Below are 27412 nucleotides of genomic sequence, written 5' to 3' on the forward strand. Positions count from 1 at the left end.
ACACTTAGGCTCTTTCCATGTTTTAGCTATTGTGGAGAGTGCTGCTATGAACATTGGGGTCCATGTGCTCCTATGCCTCAGCATTTCTGTCTCCCTTGGGTAAATTCCTAGCAGTGCTATTGCTGGGTCCTAGGGGAGTTCTATTGTTAGTTTCCTGAGGAACCTGCACACTGTTTTCCAGAGGGGCTGTACCAGTTTACATTCCCACCAACAGTGTAGGAGGGTGCCCGTTTCTCCACATCCTCGCCAGCATCTCGTGTTCTCTGATTTGCTCATTTTAGCCACTCTGACTGGCGTGAGGTGTATCTCAGTGTGGTTTTGATTTGGATTTCCCTGATGAGGAGGGATGCTGAGCATCGTTTCATGTGTCTGTTGGCCATCTGATTGTCCTCTTTGGAGAAGTGTCTGTTCATATCTTCTGCCCATTTCTTCACTGGGTTGTTTGTTTTTCGGGCATGTAGTTTGGTGAGTTCCTTATAGATTCTGGATATTAACCCTTTATCTGATATGTTGAAGGACTTATTTTTATTATTAACCTCCGTTCCTACTATTCACAACTCCCACAGACCATAGCCGACCAACATTGTACTTGGCATTCTCATTTGTAGAGAAATCCCTGTGTCTCTTCTTCACATGAGACAAGGCCTCAGTGTTTCTGCTGATTGAGGCTCAGGTCTGGTGTCTTTCATGCCTCTGTCAGAGCCACTGCCTTTTCCCATTCCTCATTTTTTTTAAGTTTATGTATTTATTTTGAGAGAGAGAGAGAGCCAGCCTGAGTAGGGGAGGGGCAGAGAGAGAGAGGGAAAGAAAGAGACTCCCAAGCAGGCTCCATGTTGCCAATGCAGAGCCCAACACGGGGCTCAAATCCATGAAACTGTGAGATCATGACCCGAGCTGAAACTAACAGTCAGAGGCTTAACTGACTGAGCCACCCAGGTGCCCCCAGTCCTCATTCTTTTTTGATGATAATCTTCATAGTATGTCTATTTCTGATCACTTTCCTTCATTCAGTCCTTTAGAACAGGGTTTCTCAACCTGTATACTACTGACATTTTGGGCCAGATCATTCTTTTGTTGTTGGAGCTATGCCCAGTGCATTGTAGCCTGTTGAGCAGCATCCCTGGTCTCCACCCACTAGATGCCAACAGCACCCACCCCCAGTGTGACAACCAGAATGTCTGCAGGAACCATGACTAAGTGAATTTTCCTATCAGAAAACCTGGAGAAGGGCACCTGGGTGGCTCAGTCAGTGGAGCATCTGACTCTTGGTTTCAGCTCAGGTCATATTCTCAGTTTGTGAATTCGAGCCCCGTGTCAGAGTCTGCACTGAGAGTGTGGAGCCTGCTTGGAATTCTCTCTCTCTCCCTCTCTCTCTGCCCCTACCCCCCAACTCTCTCTCTCAAACTTTAAAAAAAAAAAAAAACTAGAAAGAGTTAAATTGTTTGAAATACTGCAGGTAGAGCTGAGACCTCCTGGAAATTTACTATGAAAACTAGATATCCTCAAGCCTGCCGAAAGTGAAAAGCCTTGGACTATTACTTTTTTAATGTTTCATGATTTAAAATTTTTTTAATTTATTTTTTAAATAACACTTTTGTTTAAAAAAAAATTTTTTTTTAATGTTTTATTTATTTCTAGGAGAGAGAGAGAGACAGCGTGAGCAGGGGAGGGTCAGAGAGAGAGGGAGTCACAGACTCTGAAACAGGCTCCAGGCTCTGAGCTGGCAGTCAGCACAGTGCCCGATGCGGGGCTCGAACCCACGAACCGTGAGATCATGACCTAAGTGAAAGTCAGACGCTTAACCGACTAAGCCACCCAGGCACCCCATTTTTTAAAATTTTTTTAAATGTTTGTTTATTTTTGAGAGAGAGAGAGACAGACACAAGCAGGGGAGGGACAGAGAGAGAGGGAGACACAGAATCCAAAGCAGGCCCCAGGCTCTGAGCGATCAGCACAGAGCTTGATGCGGGGCTCGAATCCATGAACCACAAGATCATGACCTGAGCCAAAGTTGGACGTTCAACTGACTGAGCCACCCAGGCACCCTTCATGATTTTTTAAAAATGCCTGCATGTTTATGGAGAATTCAGTTGAAAATCTTGGAAACTGAGGAGGGAAATAATTTAGACTAAAAAACAGAAAAATTTAAAAAAATCAAACACCTGCAGCATTGCCACATGCCTCTTGGGTGGCAGATTCCTCCTGCCCCCACTGACAGTCACTTTAAACCAGTGGTTTTCTTCTTTCTTTAAGCAACAGAGCCCCTTTTTCTAAGTAAAAATCTTACTTGCAACCAAATATATGATAGTGAAAAGTTTTTTGTTGTTGCTGTTTATTTATTTTGAGAAAGAGAAAGCGAGAGAGCAGGGGAGGGCAGAGAGAGAAGAAGAGAGAGAATCTCAAGCAGGCTCCACACTGTCAATGCAGTGCCCAACGTAGGGCTCAAAGTCACAAATCGCAAGATCACGACTTGAGCTGAAGTTGGATGGACACTTGACTGATTGAAACACCCAGGTGCCCCAATGTTACTGTTATTTATTTAGTAAAAAATTTTTTTTGACTTACTAAATTTATTTTTTGAGAGAGAGAGACAGAGTATGAGTGGGGAAGGGGCAGAGAGAGAGGGAGACACAGAATCTGAAGCAGGCTCCAGGCTCTGAGCTGTCAGCACAGAGCCTGATGCACAGCTCAAACTCACAAGTCATATGATCATGACCTGAGCCAAAGTCATATGTTTAATTGACTGAGCCACCCAGGTAACCCACTTATTTTTTTTAATATTTATTTTATTAGTTATTTTGAGAGAGAGAGAGAGAGCAAGCGAGCATGTGCAGGGGAGGGACAGAGAGAGAGAGGAGAGAGAGAATCCCAAGCAGACTCCATACTCAGCACGGAGCCTGATGGAGGGCTCAGTCCCACAACTATGAGATCAGGACCTGAGCCAAAACCAAGAGTCAGATGCTCAACTGACTGAGCCACCCAGGCGCCCCTGGTGTTACTGTTATTTTAAAACAGTAAAATAGGGGCGCCTGGGTGGCTCAGTCAGTTGAGCATCTGACTTCGGCTTAGGCCATGACCTCGTGGTTTGTGGGTTTGAGCTCAGCGTTGGGCTTTGTGCTGATAGCTATCTCAGAGCCTGTAGCCTGTTTCAGATTCTGTGTCTCCCTCTCTCTCTGACCCTCCTCTGCTCATGCTGTCTCTCTCTCAGAAATAAGTATAACATTTAAAAAATAATAAAAAAAAAGTAAAATAATACTTTGAATTTTTTAACTTATTTCAGAGACCAATGTATCTTAACATTATATATTTATTTATTTATTATTGAGAGACAGAGCATGAGCATGGGAGGGGAAGACACAGAATCTGAAGGAAGCTCCAGGCTCTGAGCTGTCAGCACAGAGTCCAACGCGGGGCTCAGACTCACAAACCATGAGATCATGACCTGAGCCAATGTTGGACGCTTAACCAACTGAGCCACCCAGGCACCCCTGTATCTTCTTTTTTTAAAGCATTTTCTTTTTTTTTTCTTTAAAGTTTGTCCACTTGTTCTGAGAGAGTGTGTATGTGCAAGTGTGCATGAGCAGGGGAGGGGCAGAGAGAGAGGGAGAGAGAGAACCCCAAGCAGACTCCACACTGTCAGCACAGAGCCAGATGTGGGGCTCAGTCCCATGAACCATGAGATCATGACCTGAGCCAAAATCAAGAGTCAGATGCTCAACCAATTAAGCCTCCCAGATGCCCTAATGTATCTTCTTTTTTATCAGTTCTCAAATTAGATTTGGATTTGTAATCATATTTTATATATATACATGTATATATGTATAGAGAAAGAGAAACAGGGAGGGACAGAGGGAGAGTATGAGACAGGGAGAGGGGCAGAGGAAGAGAGAGAGAGAATCCTAAGCAGGCTACATACTCAGGGTGGCATCCCAAATGGGGCACAATCCCATGGCCCTGGGATCATGGCATGAGCCGAAATAAAGAGTCAGTGCTCGACCAACTGAACCACCTGTGTGCCCCCGGATTTGTAATCTTTGAATAGTCATTCAGAGTTTAAAAAAATTTTTTTTAATGTTTGTTTTTGGGAAAAAGAGAGTGGGGGAGTGGGGGAGAGGCAGAGAGAGGAGAGAAAGAATCCCAAGCAGGCTCTGTGCTGCCAGCACAGAGTCAGATGCAGGACTCACCCCGTGAACCATGAGACCATTACCTGAGCCAAAACCAAGAGTTGGACACTTACCTGACTGTGACACTCAGGTACCCCTGAATAGACATTTTGATTATTTTTCCAAAAGAAAATAGCAACTGTTTAATTTTATACCATATTTTATTGTTTTATGTTCAGTTTAGGAAATAATTAAAGGAGAGTAGCTATTACACACACAAAATTGTATATGAATTTAAACCTTGTAATTTCCTCAAATTTTAATTAATAATAACTTGAAGGTTTCCTGATATATCACTTTATTTTTCATCCTAAATTGTCTCTCTGATATCATTTAAGATGGACAATAGATTCACACATGTAGGGCTTCAGAATCTAAAAGCTGGGATGGCCTGAGGCCTGCTTTTCACATCTTACTTTGAGCTTTGTTTGCATGAGCCACTCAGGGACAGGAGCAGAGGGCTTGTGACTGGAGATGCATGGTTGCTTGTAAGGGCCATTGTTCTTATCCTGTCCACTAGCCTCTTCAGAATCATCCCGCAAGGCCAGAGACCTTACTTGAAGCATAATCATATTGTCTTCAGTGAAAATTAATTCTCCAGGTATTATTGGCTAGTAATGAAAATTGATCCAAAAAGTAAATTAGTAACAGATACATAAGAGTTACAAAACTGGCATTTGAGGATGTCACAGCTATCCTGTTTTAGAGATCATAGAAACCCTCCAGTCACACTGGATAGGTGAGGAACCTGAGTTCCAGGAGAGTAACTTGGCTTGCCAAGGATTGAGCAGCAAGTTCATGGCAAAGCTGAAGGTGTTGGTTTAAACCATTTGAAATTGTGATTTTTACAATGGTTTTGACCTTCTAATACAGCAATTTCACATGGATAAATCTAATAGAAACCCATTCTTCTGTATAATATTACTTTAATTCTCAGATCTTTTGCAATTAATGTCTGGAAAGCAAGCAGCATCCTCTACTTGGTACTTATCTTGGTACCACTCTGAGGAGCCAAGTCCCAGAGGCTAGTTGGACTTCAGGTCTGACTGTAGTTAGTATTCTTTTTTTTTTTTTTCCAAAAAAAATTTTTTAAAGTTTATTCATTTTGAGAGAGACGGAGAGAGTGAGCAGGGAGGGACAGAGAGAGAGGGAAAGAGAGAATCCCAAGCAGGCTCCGTACTGCCAGCACAGAGCCCAACACAGGGTTTGAACTCATGAAATGTGAGATCATGACCTGAGCCGGAACCAAGAGCTAGATGTGTAACTAACTGAGTCACCCAGATGCCCCTCTTTTTTTTTTTTTAGTTTATTTATTTATTTTGAGAGAGGCAGGGAGTGCACAAGTGGAGGAGAGGCAGAGAGGGAGAGAGATAAAATCCTGAGCAAGCTCCCCACCAACAGCACAGAGCCCAATGCAGGGCTGGCACCCATGAACTGTGAGATCATGACCTGAGCTAAAGTTGAATGCTTAATCGACTGAACCACCCAGGCACCCCGCAGTTGGTATTCTTATGTTATGCACATAATGCATAATGTGTTAGTTACTGGATTGCCCCTACAGTTCACTGGTTATCTATTGATAAACTTTTTTTTTTGGCTTATGATCAGAGTTATGATGGAAGATGAGGATTGGTTATTAATCAAAACATCTTTCCAACAAGTTAATTATGGATAAAAGAGACTATAGAGACACGCCTAAGAAATGGAAAAGGCTGTACATCCTCTTTTTATTCATTTATTCATTATACCCAGGGCAAGGTTGGGTCTCCCAGTTTTCTTGTGTGTCTGACATGACTACATTAAGATATGATTTTCAGAGGCACCTGGTGGCTCAGTCAGCTGTGTCCCAGTCTTGGTTTCAGTTCAGGTTATGATCTTGGGGTTTGTTAGTTTGAGACCCATGTCGAGCTCCATACTGACGGTGTAGAGCCTGCTTCATATTCTCTCTCCCTCCTTCTCTCTCTGGCCCTTCCCTGCTCATGCTTTCTCTCTCTCTCTCTCTCAAAATAAATACACTTTAAAAAAAATGATATGATTTTCAAAGGGATAAGAATTTGATGATTTGTGTTCTCTTTTCTTGAGACCATTTTTTTCTTTCCTTGCCTGAGTTATTCTTGCTTACCAAGTGCTGTTCAACCCAAGAGTGATAAAGACTGCCCTTGGGCCCGGCATTGTGCCAAATATCAAGAAAGCAAAAGTATGGTGTAAATAAATGTAATCCCTGCCAGGAGAAGGAAATTCTCATCCAGTTAGGAATCAGGACTAGCATGAAACAGTGGGAAAAAAAGAATAGAACAGTAATTAAAATCATATTTAATTTTCTGTAGTAATTACAGAACAAGTTAGAATTGGAGGAATCAAGGAAGCCTCAGACATAGGCAGTCACGAGAGGGCTAATCCATGACTGGGGTTTCAACTTAAACTTTAAAATGAAAGGGGTTTAAATTAATGACCCTTTTTTCTTTCACAGTTTCTATACATCCAAAAGCCAGCTCTTTTGTAACAGTTTCACCCCGCGAATAAAACTGGCAGGAAAGAAGGTAGGTGTCACCGACCTGCAGAGTCTTCAGGGAATGTCCCACACTGACATGGTTATTTTGATCCTGGGATATGCCCTTCTACCCCATGGTCATGAGTAGAGTTCAAGAGCTTTTTTTGTCTTAGAACTTTATGATTTTCCACATTAAATACATAAATAACAAGGCAAACCCCCAGACTATAAGAAATATTTCTGGGAAAACTATGACAACTCTTTTTAGTTCTTTAATAATGAATATTTTTGTTATGATGTGACTGGTTTATTCAGATACCGGGACCTCTCAGATACCTTTGGGGACAAAGACATGGGCAGACATTGCAGCAAAGGGGAAATATGATGTAAAGGTCACATCTTGGCAGTAGTTAAAGAATTACAAATTCAAATAAGAATGGAGATTCTTTTTGTTTACCAAATGGGTATTTTATTTTATTTTATAAAAATTTTATTTTATTTATTAAAAAATTTTTTTAATGTCTATTTTATTTTTGAGAGAGAGAGACACACACACACACAGAATCCGAAGCAGGCTCTAGGCTGTGAGCTGTCAGCACAGAGCCAGATGTGGGGCTCCAGCTCACAAACCGTGAGACCATGACCTGATCTGAAGTCAGATGCTTAACCAACTCAGCCACCCAGGCGCCCCTATTTTATTTAAAGTTTATTTATTTTTGAGAGGGAGAGAGAGCAAGTGAGCACAGGGGAAGGGCAGAGAGAGAAGGAAACACAGAATCTGAAGCAGGCTCCAGGCTCTGCACTGTGAGCACACAGCTTGATATGGGGCTCGAACTCACGAATCATGAGATTGTGACCTGAGCTGAAGTTGGATGCTTAAACAACTGGGCCACCCAGGCACCGCTAACGATTTTACTTTTAAGTAATCTCTATACCTAACGTGGGGTTCAAACTTAGAACCCTGAGACTGAGAGTCATACACTCCACCAACTGAACCTGCCAGGTGGCCCTGCTTACCAAAAGGTTTAAAACAAAATAATTATACCAAGTCCTGGAAAAAGTGGTGACACTGGTGCTTGAGTACCTGGTTGGTGTACAATACTTATGAAAGCAGTTCAGCCATGTGTATCAAGGGCAGTGCAAACGTTTATGCCATTTGACCAGAGAATTCCATTTTTGGGCATATGGTCTAAGGAAATAATTGTGAATATTGAGTGCAAATAAGGTCTTTATATAATAGTTAGAAGTTGAGAGTAGTAGAGAAATGACTAAATAAACCATGAAATATCACTCAATGTAATATATTGCCAGTCAATAAAAATACCAGTTTTAAGAACCTTTAAAGGTGTTTTTGATGCAACGTGAAGAGAAAAACAGACTATTGCGTAGGTAGGTGGCATACCCATCCGTCTGCCTGTTTCTAACAGAGCTAAACTGTAAAAATGGCTCTATTGTGATCTTGTTAGTATCAGGGCCATTTTTTCCCTTTTTTTGGGGGGGATAAGGGGTTAATGGTACTCAGAAGAGTAAGGAAAATAAGGAAAATAATAATTTCGAGGAATATGAAGACTCCTTCTAAAATGGGCTTTATCAAGTAGTGAAATGCTAAGAGAAGGGATTCTGCCTAGAAAGGTCCACCTCCTGCCCTCTGAGGTTTTATGCCTTCATTACAACCCTTCTGGGCAAAGTGGAACATGGAGGAACTTCTCTGTATATGATAATTTTATTTTTTATTTATTATTATTTTTTTAAATATTTTTATTTATTTCTAGGAGAGAGAGAGAGAGACAGCGTGAGCAGGGGAGGGTCAGAGAGAGAGGGAGTCACAGACTGAAACAGGCTCCAGGCTCCGAGCTGGCAGTCAGCACAGAGCCCGACGCGGGGCTCGAACCCACAAACCGCGAGATCATGACCCAAGCGAAAGTCGGACGCTTAACCGACTAAGCCACCCAGGCGCCCCTGTATATGATAATTTTAAAGAAGAATGGGTATTGTTATAGAAGTTTAAAGGGTCCTGAAAAAGATTTATTTGAAAAAAAAAAGGAAAAGCTCTGTCTGTTTTCTTTCTATCCCTGTATAGCATTTTAGTAAACTGGGTGATCTCTTGTAGGTGTAGGCAGACCAGTGAGAGCACCGTGCTGAAAGGGGCAGCACAAATGCAGGGTTTGGGGGCAGGTAGGTCACACATACTGCTGGACTGACCAAGAGCATGAAGGGCTGGGCTTGGATTTGGCTCTGCCACCTGCTAACTGTATGACTTGAGGAAATGCCTTTTTCTCTCTAGAACTGAATGTCCTCATCTGTAAGGTAGGGTACACACCTCCATTGGATAGAGTTTTGAGGGCAAACAAGGTGTGAGATAGGCCTGGTAGGGCCACGCTGATGTAGGTAGGCCTCAGGTGTTCGCTTCTGCCTTCCCATCAGCTACAGGAATGGATAAGGCATGTTTCTACCCAGGAGAGCAGCTACCTATATGCTGTGCCTTGTGATAAGTTTTATTTTAGCAGAGAAGGAAGTGATTAATTATCTATTTAATTTTACAGCCTGCCTCTGAGAAATCAAAAAATGGCCGTGATACATGTGAGTATTTTTGGGACCTCCTTTTGTCACTTGTAGAAAGAGTCCACTAACCCATGTTAACAAGATTATGTGAGGTCGCATAAGCAGTTCACAGCCAAGTTGGAAGACCAGAGTTCCCTTTGGAAGGTCTCTTAACCGCCTTGTATATTTTTGTCTTGTCGACTGGAAAATAGATGCTGACAGACCTTGCTTTTCTTTTCCATTGGTCAATTGTAGGGATCAGGCATAAAGTTTTAAAGTACTAACCATACTACATATTAAGAGGGTCTTTTTTTTTTTTTAAGTGGGATCACAGAAGAATGATATACTACCTAAACCTTCTCCTTAATTTAGTGCTACAATCTTTTCTATATCACTTTGACATGTTAGTCATTTAATTTCAAGAATCCGATGAATGGGTTATTATCCCACTTTTTTCAGGGGGACATGATGGTGATCACCTGTGTCATGTGGATTTTGATGAAGGGCCTCTGAAAGCATCTGATTGAAATGTGTTTTAATGACCATTCCTGTGATTTATTCATTTCAGCTCTTGGGACTCCAAAAGAATCTGAGAACGCCCTTCCCATCCAAGTAGATTATGATGCTTACGACGCCCAAGTGTTCAGGCTGCCAGGCCCATCCCGGGCTCAGCGCCTCGCCACCTGCAGGTTTTTTGCCAGATTCCCTTTGGGTTGGACATGAAAATTGCTTGGGAAGACCTTAGGGCCTGCAGGGACCTTCATGAGAGCAACCTTGAAAATGTTTTAAATTAAAATTAGCCAAATGGAAACTATACCACATAGCTTCGCACCTATTTTGTTAGCTATATTTGCAATAAGTATTGTCCCAAATAAGGAGAGTGTTCTTCTGCTTCTTCTAATCAAGCAATTCACAAATTCTAGAATCTTTTTCTTACTGGGTTGCTGCTAATATATATATATAGATAGATTTGGCACCCAAAGTTTCTTTGGGAGTTTTTATTCCCAGAGACTTTTCTGTCTTTAATTCTTGATTTTTAAGTTTGCTCCATGTTATTTTGGTCATGATAGTTTTTAATTATGCTATAGTCAGATTGCCATTTCTGAGTCTTATGTAAAAAGGCCATGTCTAGACCAGGGCTTTGGGGTTTTTTTTTTACCCCTAGTAGACTAAATACCATGAGCCCATTTTCTAGATTTCTTAAATATGCATGTTTATTTATTATTACTATTTTGTAATATTTATTTATTTTTGAGATACAGAGGGAGACAGAGCATGAGCAGGGAAGGGACAGAGAGAGAGGGAGACACAGAATCCGAGGCAGGCTCCAGGCTCTGAGCTGTGAGCACAGAGCCCAATGCGAGGCTTGAACCCACAGACCTCGAGATGATGACCTGAGCTGAAGTCAGACACTTAACTGACTGAGACACCCAGGCGCCCCAAATATGCACGTTTATTTAAGCACAAGTGTTTGGAAGAATATTCCATCTCTTCATATTGGCAATTGAGCTTACAGTAGCCACATGATTGTCTTCTGTCCTTTTCTCTCATCCCATCCTAAGATGAAAACATTTAGAACTCAGACATAAAACATTTCCTAAATGTTTAGAATATTTAGTGTCATTAGCCACAGTTCTCCTACACATAGATCTGCTTAGGGGCTTGGTAGCACTTTCCTTCCGAATATTTAAAAATGCTCTCTCGCTCTCTCTCTCTCTCTCTCTCGCTCTCTCTCTCTCACACACACACACACACACACACACAAATAAAAAATAAAATAAAAATGCTTTTATAGTCCAAAATCTTGGTTTTCTTTTTTCTAAACAAAGATGGCAAGAAATGTTATTTCAGAAACTTAGGTCTTATGCTTCGTGAGGGAACTGTGTCTTAATCATACTCTGTCCCCCTGCACAGCATTAAGGATACACTGTTGCCCAGATATTTATTGTTACAATAATGTATATGCAGACAGCCCAGGGGATCTATTTTCAGGCTCTATTTAAGCTCTGACTTAAGACAAAATCCTTCCAGGAGGAAACAGAACAGCTCTGATGCCCAAGGGGGAGCCCTATCTATGGTTGCTAACTCTTCCATTCTGAATTTTTGCCTCCCCATTGGGCTTCTCCCCTTTTGATCCTTCCTCCTACTGCTTCCAGAGGTTTTCCCCTTAGGTACGTTAATGTTTTAATTAGGGTACATGGGGTTTTTTTAAGCCTTTTTTAAGGAAATGTTCAAACATGCTCAAATAGAGTAGCATAATGAAGAGTGATCTGTGTCTTGTCTGCTTCATTTCACTACTTTCCCCACATTTTACATTTTGCTGGAATATTCTAAAGTAAATTCTTTTTTGGGGGCGCCTGGGTGGCTCAGTCGGTTGAGCGTCCGACAAGGCTCAGGTCGTGATCTCACCGTTCATGGGTTCGAGCCCCGTGTCGGGCTCTGTGCTAACAGCTAGCTCAGAGCCTGGAGCCTGCTTCAGATTCTGTATCTCCCTCTCTCTCTGAACCTCCCCTGCTCAGCTCATGCTGTCTCTCTCTCTTAGAAATCAATAAAACATTAAAAAAGTTTTTAAAATAAATCCTTTTTTAACCTGTAAATATTATAGTGTGTGTCTCTAGCAAGTAAGAGTTAAAAAATAAATTATCCCAAGTACCAAAATTAACACTAATTCTTTAATATCTTCTAGCCTATATTCAAATTTCCCAGTTGTCTCAAAAATATATTTTTATAGTTGGTTGATTTGAATTGGGACCTAGAGAAGACGCAGACAAAGCATTTGGTTGGAATGTGTTTTTTCTGTGACTGTAGATTATGTTGCTTTCTTCATTTGGCTGATTGTTTTGTTGTAATGTGTAACTTGTCCTCTCTTCTCTGAATTTCCTGTAAACTAGCAATTATCTCTAGAGACCTGATTAGATTTAGGCTCAGTTTTTGGTCCAAGAAGACTTCTAAGGTGGCTGTGTACTTTCTCTTGCATCATATCATATCCTGTCTCGTTGTCCCATTTTCAGTGATATGAGATTGATTGGTGGGATCAAGTAGGGTCAGACTGGAGCAGTCATTCCTTTACAACTATAACCCTGGGACTTGGGCCATTTGAGAACTGTCAGTTCTTATGCAATATCTCAAGCTAGTCAAGGCAGAATCACCCCTACATTATTTCTCACTCATAGATCACAATGTGGATTTTTGTTATTAGTTTCCCAAGTAGCTTGGGCTGGTGACAGGTTTTGGTACTTTATTTCTAGGTGGAGCACCATCACTTGCCTGTTGGTAACTCATTGTCTGTCACCTGTCAGGTCTGTGCGAGAGCGGGAGAGTCACAGTCGAAAGAGCGCCAGCTCCTGTGATGTCTCATCCAGCCCTTCCCTGCCCAGCCGCATGCTGCCCACTGAGGAAGTGCGGAGCCAGGCTTCTGATGACAGCTCCCTGGGAAGGAGTGCCAACATCCTGATGATCCCACACCCCCACCTGCACCAGTATGAAGTCAGCAGCTCATTGGGCTATACCAGCACTCGAGGTCAGAGAGTAGAAGCATAGGCACAGCTGGGCAGAGCTGGGGACAGCTTCCTCCCTGTAGCAGGAGATGGGAGGTGATATGACCAGGTGTGGGGTATAGGTCCCATATCTTAATTATTTCCATGCCAGTGCAAAGCATGTAAGTCACCTGAGATGTATGTATATTATACTATTTTTGTCTCTAACACTTTTTCCCCCTTCACTGTAACTGTATACCTTTCCATATGTTAATGTAGAGATTTTCTTAGGCCTAGGGTCAAAGGTGTTTGCTCATTTCCTTATTGCCATTTGTGTTATGCCTAAAACAGCCTCAGTCCCATATTCCACTGTAAGATTTCTCCTCATAGTTACTTCCTAACCTGGCTTGGACTAAGGAGTACAGGTGTTACTTTTTCTGTATCTTATCCTGACTTTTTAAAACTTTTAATTTCGAAATAATTATTGATTCATGGGAAATTGCAAATACACACACACACTCGTGTGCACACGGAGGTTCTATGTACCTTTTACTCATTTTCACCTTGGCAACATGTTGCATAACTATAGACAACATCAAACCAGGAAACTGACATAGGTACAAGCCACAGAGCTTATTCAGATTTCACTAGTTTTACATACACTCATTTGTGTGTGTGTATTTCTGTGCAGTTTGTTTTATTTTTAAAATGCTTATTTATTTATTTATTTATTTATTTTGAAGGGTTGGGGCAGAGAGAGAGGAAAAGAAGGAATCACAAGTGAGCTCCATACTTTCAGCAGAGAGCCCAATGAGGGGCTCATTCTCACAAACCATGAGATCATGGCCTGAACTGAAATCAAGAACCAGATTAACTGTTGAACCACCCAGGCACCCCTGGGGTTTTTTGTTTGTTTGTTTGTTTGTTTGTTTGTTTGAAGTAAGGTCTATGCCCAACATGGGTCTTGAACTCACAACCTCGAGATCAAGAATCATATGTTCTAAAGACTAAGCCAGCCAGGTGCCCCCCTATGCATTTTTATCACATGTATAGATTTATTTATTTATAATTATAATCAATTAAATACAGAACTCTTCCATCACCATAAGGCTCTCTTGTGCTACCCCTTTATAGCCGTACACTCTCACTGACCATTCTCTTATTCTATAGTTTTGTTAATTTCAAGGATGTTATATAAATGGAAGCATACCCCTCCTGACTTTTGATCACTGATTTCGGAATGTTGTATACACACAACTGTACCCTGTTGCCCTCCTGGAAGGATTCCCAAAGGGTGAGGAATGTTTTCTATGACCCAGGATATTGAAGGTAAAGCCATTGGCTCCAGCACCATATACACTATGCCAAGAGCCTAGGACAGTTTTTGACTACAGAAAAAAGTTTGCTTGTTTTTTAACTGGTTCAAAGTATAAATAGGAAATGCTGAAAGAGAAAGGAGCAGATATTTAATTACATGAGTATAGTATATCACCTATGTCACCTGTATTAGTTAGTTTTAGCAATCAAAGGGATTTTAATACATTTGAAATTTGTAAGTTAGCATTTTCCCACTTTCTGGAAATTTCTAAGTTCGTATGACAGTTACTCCCATTTTGCTGAAAATTTCTTACTAGGATCTGTAACAAAAATTAAAAAACTGAACATTAATTCTTTCAAAACCCTTGTTTGAAAAGCTAGATCTCTGAGGAGATAATGTTGTAGCTTTGAAACTAGTTTTGAGGGGTGCCTGGGTGGCTCAATCAGTCGGTTAAGCATCCAACTTTGGTCATGATCTTGCGGTTCGTGGGTTCGAGCCCTGCTTCGGGTTCTGTGCTGGCAGCTCAGAGCCTGGAGCCTGTTTCAGATTCTGTGTCTTTCTCTCTCTCTCTCTCTCTCTCTACCTCTACCTCTCTGCCCCATCCCCACTCATGCTGTCTCTCTGTCTCAAAAATAAATAAACTAGAAAAAAAAAAACTAGCTTTGAAAGTAGCTTTGAAAATAGTTTTCTTAAAAAATTATCTGAATCGTAGAATTGATTTCAGTGTTCTTTAGTGTTACTGGGGAGTTTATTGGAAAAGCCAAAAAGCAGTTCCCTGGAATATTATAAGGCAGTACAGTCTTATAGGCCCTAGTTTATTGTTTATTTACTGTGTTTAGGGGGTCTCACCCATTTATCTACCCAACGTAACATAGAAAACTTTTCCCCTTTCCTCTATACATATTTTTGATCCACTTTATCCCTTAGTCCTTTTTTTTTTTAAGGAGTCTCCATGCCCAATATGGGGCTCAGATTCATGACCCTGAGACTAAGAGTTGCATGCTCTACCAACTTGTAGTCTCATGACTCTACCAATTCGTGCCCTTGAGACTAAGAGTTGCATACTCTACCAGCTGAGCCAGCCAGGCATCCCTGTGCCTTAGTCCTATTTCTCATCCTTTTCAAAGCATTAATTTATCTTTTTTAAAATTGGGTTTTCTCCTTTTATTTCACAATAACTAACTAAACTACATTCGTTTTTATTTGGTAAACCAGAGCATCAGTTCATTAATTAACAATGAAAAGTAGAGGTGCCTGACTGGCTCAGTCGGTTAAGCGTCCCAACTCTTAGTTTTGGCTCAGGTTATGATCTCACAGTTGGTACGTTTGAGCCTTACAAGGGGCTCTGTGCTGACAATGCAGAGCCTGCTTGGGATTCTCACTCCCTCCTCACTGCCCCTCCCTACTCACACTGTCTCTGTCTCCCTTGGAGTAAGTAAATAAATAAACTTTAAAAAACAGTGAAAGGGGCGTCTGGGTGGCTTAGTCGGTTAAGCGCCTGACTTCAGCTCAGATCATGATCTCACGGTTCGTGGGTTCAAGCCCTGTGTCAGGCTCTGTGCTGACAGCTAGCTCAGAGCCTAGAACCTGTTTTGGATTTTGTGTCTCCCTCTCTCTCTGGCCCTCCCCTGTTCATGCTGTGTCTCAGAAATAAAAAAACATTAAAAAATAAATAAATAACAGTGAAAAATATAGCTTTCGTAGAGATCTGAATGTTCCCTTCTTGTATGCAAATCAGCTTAAATTTAAAGTGGGTGATTGCCTTACTGAACATGGGATGCATACCAGCAGAGCTGGTTGTGGATTTTTTGCTCTTTGATCCACTTAGGTTATGTAGCATGTTGCCCCCATCTCTATAATAGGAACCTGTCTATTGTTGGACAAGACAGGTTGAGTCTATCTATCATGCTACCTCATTGCCTGGTCAATGCTGCATGCATCTATTTCTTCATTCTTTTCTCCCAAGAATTTTTCTTTTAAGCATAAGTAATATTTGCTTACTTATATCCTGGTCACTGAGTCAATGGGAGGGGGTATCTGATCCACTCAGTCATTTAGGGCCCCAGGCTGGGATGGTATGATCATTAGCACTGGTAGCCAAAGTTAGCACAGTAGGGGAAAAGAGAATGGATACCATTGAGTGGAGGTATTTGTGGTCCAGGCCTTCCATTGGAGCATGTCATTTCTACCTGTGTTCTGTTGGCTGGAATGAAGTTATTATTATTATTTTATTTATTTTATTTTATTTTATGTCATACAGTGTCATGTCATGTCATTTGCAGTGTAGTTAATATATAGTGTTATGTAAATTTCATGTGTACAATATAGTGACTCAACAATTCCATGTATTTTGCTCTGTGCTCATCACAACAAGTACACTCCTTAATCTCTATCACCTATTTCACCCAACCCTCCCTGCCCCTGTAACCATCAGTTTGTTCTATATACTTAAGAGTCTGTTTCTTGGTTTGTCTCTGTTTCTCTCTCACTCTCTTTTTTTCCTTTGCTTATTTGTTTTGTTCCTTAAATTCCCCATATGTGTGAAATCACATGATATTTGTCTTTCTCTGACTTATTTCACTTAGCATTATATTCTTCAGCTCAATCCATGTTGTTGGAAATGACAGGATTTCATTCTTCTTTTAAAAATTTCTTTTTATTTTTTTTTTTAAAAATTTTTTTTTAATGTTTTATTTATTTCTAGGAGAGAGAGAGACAGCGTGAGCAGGGGAGGGTCAGAGAGAGAGGGAGTCACAGACTGAAACAGGCTCCAGGCTCTGAGCTGGTAGTCAGCACAGAGCCCGACGCGGGGCTCGAACCCACAAACCGCGAGATCATGACCTAAGCGAAAGTCGGACGCTTAACCGACTAAGCCACCCACGCGCCCCTAAAAATTTCTTTTTAAATATGTTTATTTAGTTTGAGAGCGGGGGGAGGGGCAAAGAGGGAGGGAGACACAGAATCTGAAGAAGGCTCCAGGCTCCGCGTTTGGCAGCACAGAGCCTGACATGGAGCTCAGACTCACAAGCTGTGAGATCATGACCTGAGTCGAAGTCAGACACTTAACCGACTGAGCCACTCAGGCGCCTCAACATTTCATTCTTTTTTTATGGCTAAATAATATTCCATTGTATACATATACCGTATCTTCTTTACCTCTTCACCTATTGATAAATACTTGGACTGCTTCCATAATTTGGGTGTTGTAAATAATGCTGCTGTAACATAGACATGCATATATCCCTTTGAATTAGTGTTTTTGTATTCTTTGAGTAAATACGTAGTGTGATTACTAGATCATAAGGTAGTTCTATTTTTAACTTTTGGAGGAATCTCCATTCTGTTTTCCATAGTGGCTGTACCCGTTTGCATTCCTACTGATAGTGCAAGAGGTAGAACAAAGTTATTTGGCCCTATCAAAGAGGGGCTGGAAACTATAGTGTTGTGTGCCTAAGAGGAAAATCAAATAGGTTTAGTGAACACACTGGCTATCTTGTCTGCCCTTCTGGTCACCAAATATCTATTTTTATTGTTCCTCCCACATATAGAATATACCCGCCCGACTCAAGTCATTGCATCTGGCTCAAAGTGCATGGTCTCTAGGTGATGTGTGATTCTCCTCATCAGGTTTTGGTATGGCTTCACTGGGCCAGTAACTTAGGAACCAGAACTTCCTTCTCCCGAATATTTAAAAAGTAAACAAATCCAGTGTTTCATTTCATTATAGTTGGGTGATTTTACCTCTTTCTCTCCCTAACATGTATGATGTCCAAGATTCTAGCCTTGGCCAATTGCCTGGTCCTGGTTTCACCATGGCTCTTTTCTTTCTCTTGTGATGCAACTCCACAATAACTGACAGATGTCCTGGAGAACATGGTGGAGCCACCACAGCGAGACTCTAGCGCGCCGGGAAGGTTCCATGTAGGCAGCGCAGAATCCATGCTACATGTTCGACCCGGGGGATATACACCCCAACGGGCATTGATTAACCCTTTTGCCCCCTCACGAATGCCCATGAAGCTCACATCCAACAGAAGACGCTGGATGCACACTTTTCCTGTGGGTAAGTTGGTTGCTCAGGAAAGAGCCTTGGGCTGGGAGCTGCTGCTAGTCCTGGTCCTTGTCACTAACCAGCCATGTGGCATCAGCCAAGTATCTCAGCTTCTCTGCGACTCCAGTGCTCCACCTCTAAGATGGAGAGATATCCATGGCTACTCTGCCTACCCTAGGGGTTCTTGTGGGGATCCTTGAGGACACACTTGGGAAGGAGCTGTATAAACCTAAGTAAGGGCTTTTCTTCTGTTTGAAAGGGACTGTACTCTGTCACTTGCTTTCTTTCATAAGACTAATTACTCTCATTCTTATTTATTCCTTCCTCTCCTCTCTCTGGATAGTGATATTAATGTCTTGATTACACAGAAGTTATGTTATTTTGTTTTCTCTCACGGGTCTATGACAACTGAAAAAAAATACATTTTTTGAGAAATGTGTGAATTGATTTTTTGTTTCTGTTTTAGTTCATATAAATTGAAAAAAAAAAAGAAAGGATAAAACGAGTGTTTTTTTTTTGTAAATGAGATGCTATGCAGAAATAAAAATGAACCACAACCGCATCCAAATCTATGTTTTAACTTTATATACATAACAAAAGAAGCCCAACATAAGAGTGCATTCTATATGATTGCATTTTTAAAACATTCAAAACCAATCAAAACTTAAAAAAATTTTTTTTTCAATCCACTGTTTTTCCTAGCCTGCCCTTCTTGATCTGTGTTCTCTCCTACAGAGGATGACAGTAAGGTTTTATAAAGCTGTGGCTAAAATTAACTTCAGCTTAATAGGCTCTGACTGGGCCGCGAAGGAACAGATGTATTAAAACTCCAGTGTCTTTTCATGGAAGCCATTCTGCTGAATGCCTGCAAATGTCTAGTTACTTCCTTTTCCACTTGCTTTTAATGTTAAAAGTTAAATCAATGAGAAATATCGGGGCGCCTGGGTGGCTTAGTCGGTTAAGTGTCCCGACTTTCACTTAGGTCATGATCTCGCGGTTCGTGGGTTCGAGCCCCGCGTCGGGCTCTGTGCTGACTGCCAGCTCAGAGCCTGGAGCCTGTTTCAGTCTGTGACTCCCTCTCTCTCTGACTCTCCCCTGCTCACACTGTCTCTCTCTCTCCTAGAAATAAATAAAAATATTAAAAAAAAAAATCAATGAGAAATATATCTGGTTGCTTAGGCCATAATTGGGGATCACTCCCAAACTCCTTTTTGCCCCCCTTACCCTGTCATAATTACTCACAGGATTTTTTTCTTTTCAGTGTCTCTTTCTTTACATTGTTATCCCCATGGGCTCCCTTTGAGTTCTCTTAGGAGAACCATTGATGTTTCTTTTATGGCCTCTAGCTTTTCTTGCTCCCAACTGTCAGGCGCGCTTTACTAAAACAGGACTCTCTGGCCCCGCTCCTCTGTTTCTTCCTCCTGCCTGCCCAGCCCGCTGATAGCTGAGGCCTGGCTCCCCAACTTTGCATCTCCTCGCTCCCATTGTCAGAGCTTCTGTTCTTTCCCATGCTCATCTGGTGGTCTTCTGCATGCCTTTTGCTTCCTCCACATTGGAGATTTCACACAATCATTTCTTCTGCCCAAGTGCCCTCTCTTTCCATCCCTACTAACCTTGCTGAACACTCAGCTCTGAAACTTCTTCCCCAGGAAACATTTTTGAGTAGACTTGACTGATTGTGATTTCTCCACTGCCCACCTGATGTCATTTATGCATTTGTGCATCCTCTGCTTCTGGAAGTCACAGTTGTCAATGTCTTATGTCAATGACTGTCATTGATGTTTCACTCATGTGTTCCTTGTTATTTAGTTTGTGTCAGTCCTCCTGGAAGGGGCCCTCTACTCCTGTACTTCAGTATTTCTCTATGGTGTCTCAGTTTGACATGCATGAGACAGAGGCTCCTAAAGTGTTCTTAGGCTGAACAGGGTGATAAATGTGAGGCCCCACAAGAGAATGGGTCCTGCTTAGAAAAGGAGATGTCCTTTTGGGAAGCTGGAGGGTCCTGTGTGTAGTGTTCCCCTTGGTGCGCTTTTGTTTCGGTCTCTCCCAGCACCCACATCCCAACAGCTGGAAAGAAGGAAGAGTAGCACTAAACACAAAGCACTAGCTGTTGGATGGGAATGATGCTCAGTGGATCTTTTTCTGGGTAGGACCATCCGGAGAGGCCATCCAGATCCATCACCAGACCCGACAGAATATGGTGGAGCTTCAGGGCAGCGGGCAGAGGGACCCAACTCACTCCTCTGCAGAGCTGCTGGAATTAGCATATCATGAAGCTGCTGGAAGGTGAGGATGTGCATAGGGCTCCAGAATGTACCTTGAGAAACTCCTCAGTACCCAGGACCATGGCAGCACAGTCTGCTGACAAAAGAGACAGTATGAGATCAAGCCCTTCCTTTGTCAGTGCCATTCCTTTCATTGGGCCAAGTGCAAAGCAAACAGCCTGATGCTGTTGCCACATGCTACCTAGTCCCTGCTTTTGCTTTAGTTCAAAGCACACTTTGTAAACCTCAAACGTGAGTTTCATCTAAACCTCAGCTAAGAGTTAAAATGAGTGCTGAGACAGGTTGTTCATGCTGTGTGTTTTGGGCAGTCTGTCTGTGACTTCCGTCATTTTGGTCACTGAGAAATCCCACTATTGAGTTTAGAAGTTGTTTCTGCTAAAAGCAATGGAAATCAAGGCCCGTGTTTGTAGAAACAACTCTTGTTGAACCAGAGTTCTGAATGCATTAGAAGGCATCCAAGAGAGTCTGTGCAGGAATAAAGTCATTTATGTCTTGCCATAAGCTGGGGTTACAACTGGCCTCACTGTTCCTGTGATGCTTTAGGAAACACTTTGCAAAGGGCAGTCTCTTTGGCCCATTTTTCAATCACCTTGACACCCCATGGGATGGATGAGGGATCTGGGCAGAACGTGACTCTCTTTATCAGCTTAACTTGGTACATCTTTTCAGTCACCTCATAGCCTCCTCTCTGTTAGCAGCAGGATGCTGAGATGAGCAGGGGCAGGAAGTCCAGTGTGGCAGTGGGAAAGCAGTTTTTGGGGTACCAGGGCAAGACAGACAGGCCACCAGAGACCAGAGCTGGCATACATACCAAGCACTGAAGTCCAGTAGCCTGTGGTATGGCTCCCATTTGTTGCCAGACTGTGTGGCCAGATATTCAGAGCTGTTTTTGATCAAAACTCCCAGGATATGGGGTGAGCAGGATAAAAGAGGTGATGCTCTGCATTAAGCCAGGTGGCTGGGCTCTGTTCTCTGCAGGCACAGCGCTTCCCGTCAGCCTGGTGACAGCATGTCCTTCTTGAACTTCAGTGGAACAGAAGAGCTTTCTGTCAGCCTGCTTAGCAACAGTGGTGCAGGTAACCAATCTGAGAGGTAACAGTTGGGATGATCAGAGTTGCAGGCTCACTTCTAGAAATGACACAAGGACCAGAAAAACAGGACCATATCTATTTTGGGATCATTTCAGCCACAGATTTGGGTGACCTATTTAGAAGCAGTGCTGTATAATGCATGGAATTATAAATGGGCTGCACGTTACATTTTTAGCTGAGAACACATTGGTCAAGCCACATTCATCATTGGCCTGTCAGTGAGTCGTGACTGCGGGCCCCTTATGAACTTGGTGTTGAGAGTAACACTGGGGACAGCAGGAGTAGCCTCTGCTCTGGAAGAGCTTCTGGTTCTGCAAGTGGAGGGCTTACCCAGCAGCAGTCATATAAACAATCAGGAGAGGCCCAGAGGGGAACAATATGGTTCCAGCTATGAAATCAGAAAAGAGAAGGGTGACATTGTAGCTTTGAGAAGTGGGCATGTACCTCAGACTTGAAGGCATAGGATTTGGTTACCTAGAGAGTTAGCAGGTAAGGGTTCTGGGTGGAGGCGGGGAGGCAGGGAGAGTATGAACTTACACTAACAAAAGTTAGATGCTTTCTGGAAGACCATGTATATCTATCATGTCACCAGTCATCCTAGGAGGGCATATACTATTAAGTACATTTTGCACACGGGGCAACTTAATGTCCTGAAGCATAAAGATAGTAGTTTAATCTCTCAAGCCTGTGGCCAAGTGTCCTGACTTAGACTGCTGTTCCTCATTTCGACCACACTATTCAGAGTACCTTTATGGTGTAGGGGAAAAGGAGGTAGGATGACTAAGGGGAGATTTTGGAAAGCCTCAAAGGACAGATATTGTTCAACAGGAGTGTAAAAAACATTAAAACTTAGGAGAGGGTGAATATGGGACTGCTACTTTATGTCTCAGTTTTCTATAACTAACTTGCATTTCTAAAACTTAGCTTAAAAAATGTATAGTGAAAGTGAAGTTGTATGAAATTGGTTCATGAAGTTTCCTTCATTCATTGGTTGCTTCATCCAACAATATTTCTAGAGGTCTATGGCTAAGTCTTGAAAACTGGTTGGCAGTAAGAGAATCCCTAAAGGATTATAATTAATTAATTTATTCCCTCTTTCCATCCCTTTTTTCTTTTTTCTCTTCCTCTTTCTCTGTTTCTTTTGTTCTTTTTTTATTTCTCTTTAAATGAAAAGACAAATTGGATAACAGTTTGGTGATAAGATGTGTTTTATGCCTGCACTCGGGGTGCTTAAAATGTTACTTGGCTGCCAGACTCTTGTAACAAAGGCAATCTTTCCATTTTGCTAAACCAAGGAGCTGTTTTATAGGACCCAGAGTTTGAGCTTCCCAGGCTGTGTGGGGTGGAGTTGTACTGAGGAGGGGCTGCCCTTGGGATCATGGGACTACAGTTTGAGCTAGTTTTGCTGATGATCTGAAGCATGGGGATTACAGATTTCCATGGTAACAGCACCAGGATTTACCCTGACTAGTCCTAGAGTGGTTCTGGGCCTGGGATAGCTTAGGTAGACCAGGTGATTCCTCAGAAGATGAGTCTTTGGTAATTTTGAAATTTACTTTGAGAAAGATAGGGACGTTTCAAAGAATCCTTATGTAGGGATAGTTGTGGGAGATCCTCTAATGACATCATCATGGAGTCCTCTGAGCTCAAGATTCCCTGGTGCACATGCATGGGAAAAGCATTTGCTGCAACCTGGATCTCTCATTCGCCCTTCTCCATTCTGTACTCTTGCACCATAGATCCATGCACCTGATGGCCCTCTCTGCTTGGATAACTCCCAAGTACCTCATCCTCAATATACTGACAAGGAAAATCATGTCTTGTGGTTCCCCACTCACTCTCTTATGTTCCCTCTTTCTTCGGAGTCTGGCCCCTCCCCTCCAATCTCACTGCCTCTGCTTTGGTTCAGACCCTTGCCATTTCTGGCCAGGATTATGACAGCAGACTTCTGAGTGGTCTTCCTGCTTTGTCCCTGTCCCCTCTGAATCATCTTCCATACTGTCACCAAGGAGATGTTTCCAAATGCAGATCTGATCAGCCACTCCTTCCCACATATAAAACCCTTCTGTGGTTCATGGCCTGTTACACTGGTCATGACCTGTCTGCTGCCTGCATCCTCATTGGCCACCACTTCTACACATCACTGTATATAGAAAGAACTCAGGCTCTAGATGCTTCAGATGTGAGTCGACTCCACCTCTAATGAGCAGTGAGGCCCTCAGGCCAAGTGAAGAAGATTTGTGTGAATATTAAATGTGATGATCCATGTAAAGTGCTTAGAATGGTTCCCGGCATGCTCAACAAGTAAGAGCTAGCTGCCATTGTCATGTGTTTTATGAGATGTGCATGTGTTATATTCCAGCCATTGCTTGTGGATCCTCCAAAGATCTTTGTCCTCATATTTCTTTGTGTGGACTAGCACCCCTGCAGAATATACTTTTTCCCTATCTTTAACCCTGATTCTGCCTGGCAAGCATCAGTTCTTTTTTTTTTTTTTTTTAAGTTTATTCATTTTGAGAGAGAGAGAGCATCTGCGCATGAGTCAGGGGAGAGGCAAAGATAGAGGGAGAGAGAGAATCCCAAGCAGGCTCTGCACTGTCATCACAGAGCTCTACATGGGGTTTGAACTCATGAACCATGAGATCATGACCTGAGCAGAAACCAAGAGTCAGGCGTTTAACCAACTGAGCTACCCAGCACCTCATCAACTCAGTCTTTATGGTTCAACCCCAAAAATACCCTCTCTTTGAAGTCCTCCCTGATGGTTCTCTCTCCTCCCATGCCTTCCCAGGAGATGTTCAGCATGTTTCCACATTGCTTCATATGCATAACCCAATTGTACTACTTGGCATATCATGATCCCGCTGTTTGTTTCTATGTCTGTCTCTGCACTAGACTGAAAGAATTTATCTTTATTCATCTTTTCCCCACAGTGTTCAACACATTTATTGACAAATGAATTTGTGCTTCCACAACCAAGCTGCCATATGTGAGAAGCATCTGAACAGCCCACAAAATCATTCTCTTTAATTGGTATGCAAGTGTGCAATTACATAAATATGTTCTAGAATATGTAGCTTCTTGGAGAAGGTATGGGCTCCTCAGATTGTTTTTCTAGTCAGGGTAATAGAGTTAAGTAGGGTCATCCTTACCTTTGCCCAGTCCCTTTAGGACCAGTAGCATGTCTTTTCAAAGGGGCCAGGGGTCACATAGGAATTGAACTGTCATCTTTGATCTTGTGCTTCCCAGTTGATTATGTTAGCCAGCCACAGAAAGGATTAGGTAAAAATCATTATAATTTTTATTACCATGTACAATAACCAATTAATGTCAGATCTATGAGGATATATCCCAAATCTTTCCATATGTCATCACCTCTACCAGTCCCAGCCCTGTTGAAGTTACCTTCGTCTTTCACCTGGATTGTTGTGATATCCTTCTAACTCGTCTCTCAGCCTCCTCCTTTTGCCCTTTCATATAGTTTATTTCCAGCACAGCAATTCAGAGTGACCTTCTGAAAATAGAAGTCATATCATGAAACTTCTGTGCACAAAACCCTCCAAAGGCTTCCCAGTGCACTCGGATTACAGTAGTCGACAGAGCCCCCTGCCTCTTGCAACCCTTTGTTACTCTCAAACCTCATCTCCTGCTTTCCCCTCTCACTTTATTATTGTAGTAGTTTCCTAAGTGTATCAGGCACACTCTGAATCTGCGGTGCTTTTTCTTGCTCTCCACTCTGCTCTGCCCTTAAATTGGAGAGCTTTATGGCTAAGGTTCACATGTCCAAGTTTGTCCAGGACAGCCTGGTTTGAATTCATTGTCCTGTATAATTATTAATAGTGTCCCCTTTCACTCTCAAAGGTGTCCTAAATTGGATGATAAATGATATGGCCATCCTACGCACAGCTTGTTCTGTTCCTCTTCATTTAGGTCTTAACCCAAATTGCCACTCTCTACCCTGACACTTCCTGTCCATCTTCCCTCCCTGCTACTTCTCCATAATGCCACCTGTCATTACTAGATCTTTTAATTTTGTGTTTTTTATTGTAAGCTTCAACAAAATAAGGATTTGCGTTTTTCTCATGGCTGTATCATCAGAACTTAAAACAGTTCCTGGCATGTATCAGGTAGTTGAATGAATACTAAAAGCTTTCTGAGGTTAGCTTTCCCTCTGCTAAAGAATGCTTTTCTTCCCTGTCTTATAACCTTGTTGAACAATTAACTGGATTCCTTTTCTCAAAGGCTTGGATAGTCTTTTTTCTGCCTTGCTTGTTTTTGAAGTGATTTTCTTTTCAATCCATCCTCAGTGTTCATGGAATATGGTTTGCTTTCTTCAAACTACCTATACTCTCAGCCACTCCATAAATGTTAATTGAACTGTAGGCACTGTGCTAAAGCCTTAGAAGAAACAAGTGATTAAGACACCAGTTCTCCTCACCTCAGGGGAGCTCTGGCTCTCCATTCGCTTGGGATTCTATTCAAAGTAGTTTTTTGCAAAGTAACAATGATGAAGCCCTCTCATGGGGAGCTGGACTTAGTGGTTCCAGCGATACCATGTGTTTTGAACATATGACCTTTGCTGCCTTATGATATGATAGATTTGGGAGTGTCCCAGACCCACTCATCATGGTCTTTGGAGTGTAGCTTTCAGCCTTTGCTGCTGCTCAGCTTCGTTATCTGTGTAAAGGGCATAAAGATCTTCACCTGCCTACCTGCCTCACAGGGTTGTTGTAAGGAGCAAAAGTAGATTGAGCTCCTTAATGGCAAAATTGTCACACTAGGTGTTATCTTTTCATTTGTTAAAAAAATAGAAAAGAAATGGGAGAACCTCATTTGTGACCCCACCTTCACCTCCTCGGCCTGTTTGTACCATCTGCAGGCAGTCACGCGTGACTCAGATTTTCTCCTGCATTTGGACATGATTCATATGTGAATCACGATTCACAGGGGTGGTGTCTCTGTGGGTTTCCTCCTAGCCCTGTAGACTTTCATTTTGAGCGTTGTTGGCTAGGGCTTTGTACCTGTACTCTTATTTATCACCATGCTTCCCAGCAGGGACCAGGTGGTCAATGGAACTGGGGAGATAGTGTGTGTGAGTTGTGTGTGTGTGTGTGTGTGTGTGTGTGTGTGTTTTAATTTTAGTTAATATACAGTGCAATATTGGTTTCAGAAATAGAATTCAGTGACTCACCACTTGCATACAATACCCAGTGCTCATCACAACAAGTGCCCTCTCTAGTATCTGTCACCTGTCTCCCACCCACCTCCCTCCTAGGGAGATGGTTTTTATCCCTCTGTTTCTTTAACTGGGTACCCATTTATAAGACTTCTCAGCCACTGTCATTCCCTTCACTGGAGATATGTGCTGTAGATAATTTTGGAAGAGAAAACAACCAGATGCCATGCTTTATTCTGAGTGTTGGGACTCAGAATCTGCAGCTTTGTATTTGTGTTGAGTATTAGGTACATTTAGCAGCATGAGAGCTGAAATAAAAAGTAAATCATAGTAAAATCATCAAAAATCCCCTGAAGCTGGAGAAAATGGCCTCAGAGTCATTCACCCAGGCTTGGGATTTTTGTGGGTAAGTGCCATCTCTGTAACCCAGAGAGGAGAAATGACTAGCCCCACATGCAGGCTTCCAGATGTTGGCCAGGACCAGTCCCAAAGGCCCTACACAGATTACCCATTTTGGCCTGAGGTTAGCAAGCAAAGAACACGTTCAGGCTTCTTGATTCTGAACAGATCTCAAAAGACCACGTTAAGATGGTGACTTTCAACGTTGGCTGCCCAAGCTGAATGTCTGGCTTTCTGTGTTGAGAATGAGGGCTCATTCACAAATATTAGGTTAGAGCAGAACTGACTGACCGTGAGGTCTCATTTTGGTCATCTCAAATTGTGGAGCTTGTTATATGCCAACAGCCAGTACGTTTGATGGAAAGTAAGTCTCAGGCAGATCTGGTCAGAGAGGCAGGGTGTTGGGTTGAACTGCAAGGAT

General features: G+C 42.3%; 1 protein-coding gene across 5 annotated transcripts in view; it reads left to right on the forward strand.

The window, feature by feature from the left end:
• The window catches only part of DEPDC5 (DEP domain containing 5, GATOR1 subcomplex subunit), a 134121-nt gene that overhangs the window by 45459 nt on the left and 61250 nt on the right, over nt 1–27412 (forward strand). For all 5 annotated transcript variants that reach the window (XM_039225513.1, XM_039225521.1, XM_039225536.1 and 2 more), the window contains exons 18-24: nt 6634–6703; nt 9198–9234; nt 9764–9884; nt 12495–12715; nt 17849–18052; nt 20191–20326; nt 21304–21401. In XM_039225513.1, coding sequence (XP_039081444.1) covers nt 6634–6703; nt 9198–9234; nt 9764–9884; nt 12495–12715; nt 17849–18052; nt 20191–20326; nt 21304–21401 — 887 coding nt within the window. The remainder of the gene's footprint in view (nt 1–6633; nt 6704–9197; nt 9235–9763; nt 9885–12494; nt 12716–17848; nt 18053–20190; nt 20327–21303; nt 21402–27412) is intronic.

The sequence above is a fragment of the Hyaena hyaena genome, unplaced genomic scaffold, assembly GCF_003009895.1.
Source record: "Hyaena hyaena isolate Hyena2069 unplaced genomic scaffold, ASM300989v1 scaffold_19, whole genome shotgun sequence".
NCBI lineage: Eukaryota > Metazoa > Chordata > Mammalia > Carnivora > Hyaenidae > Hyaena > Hyaena hyaena.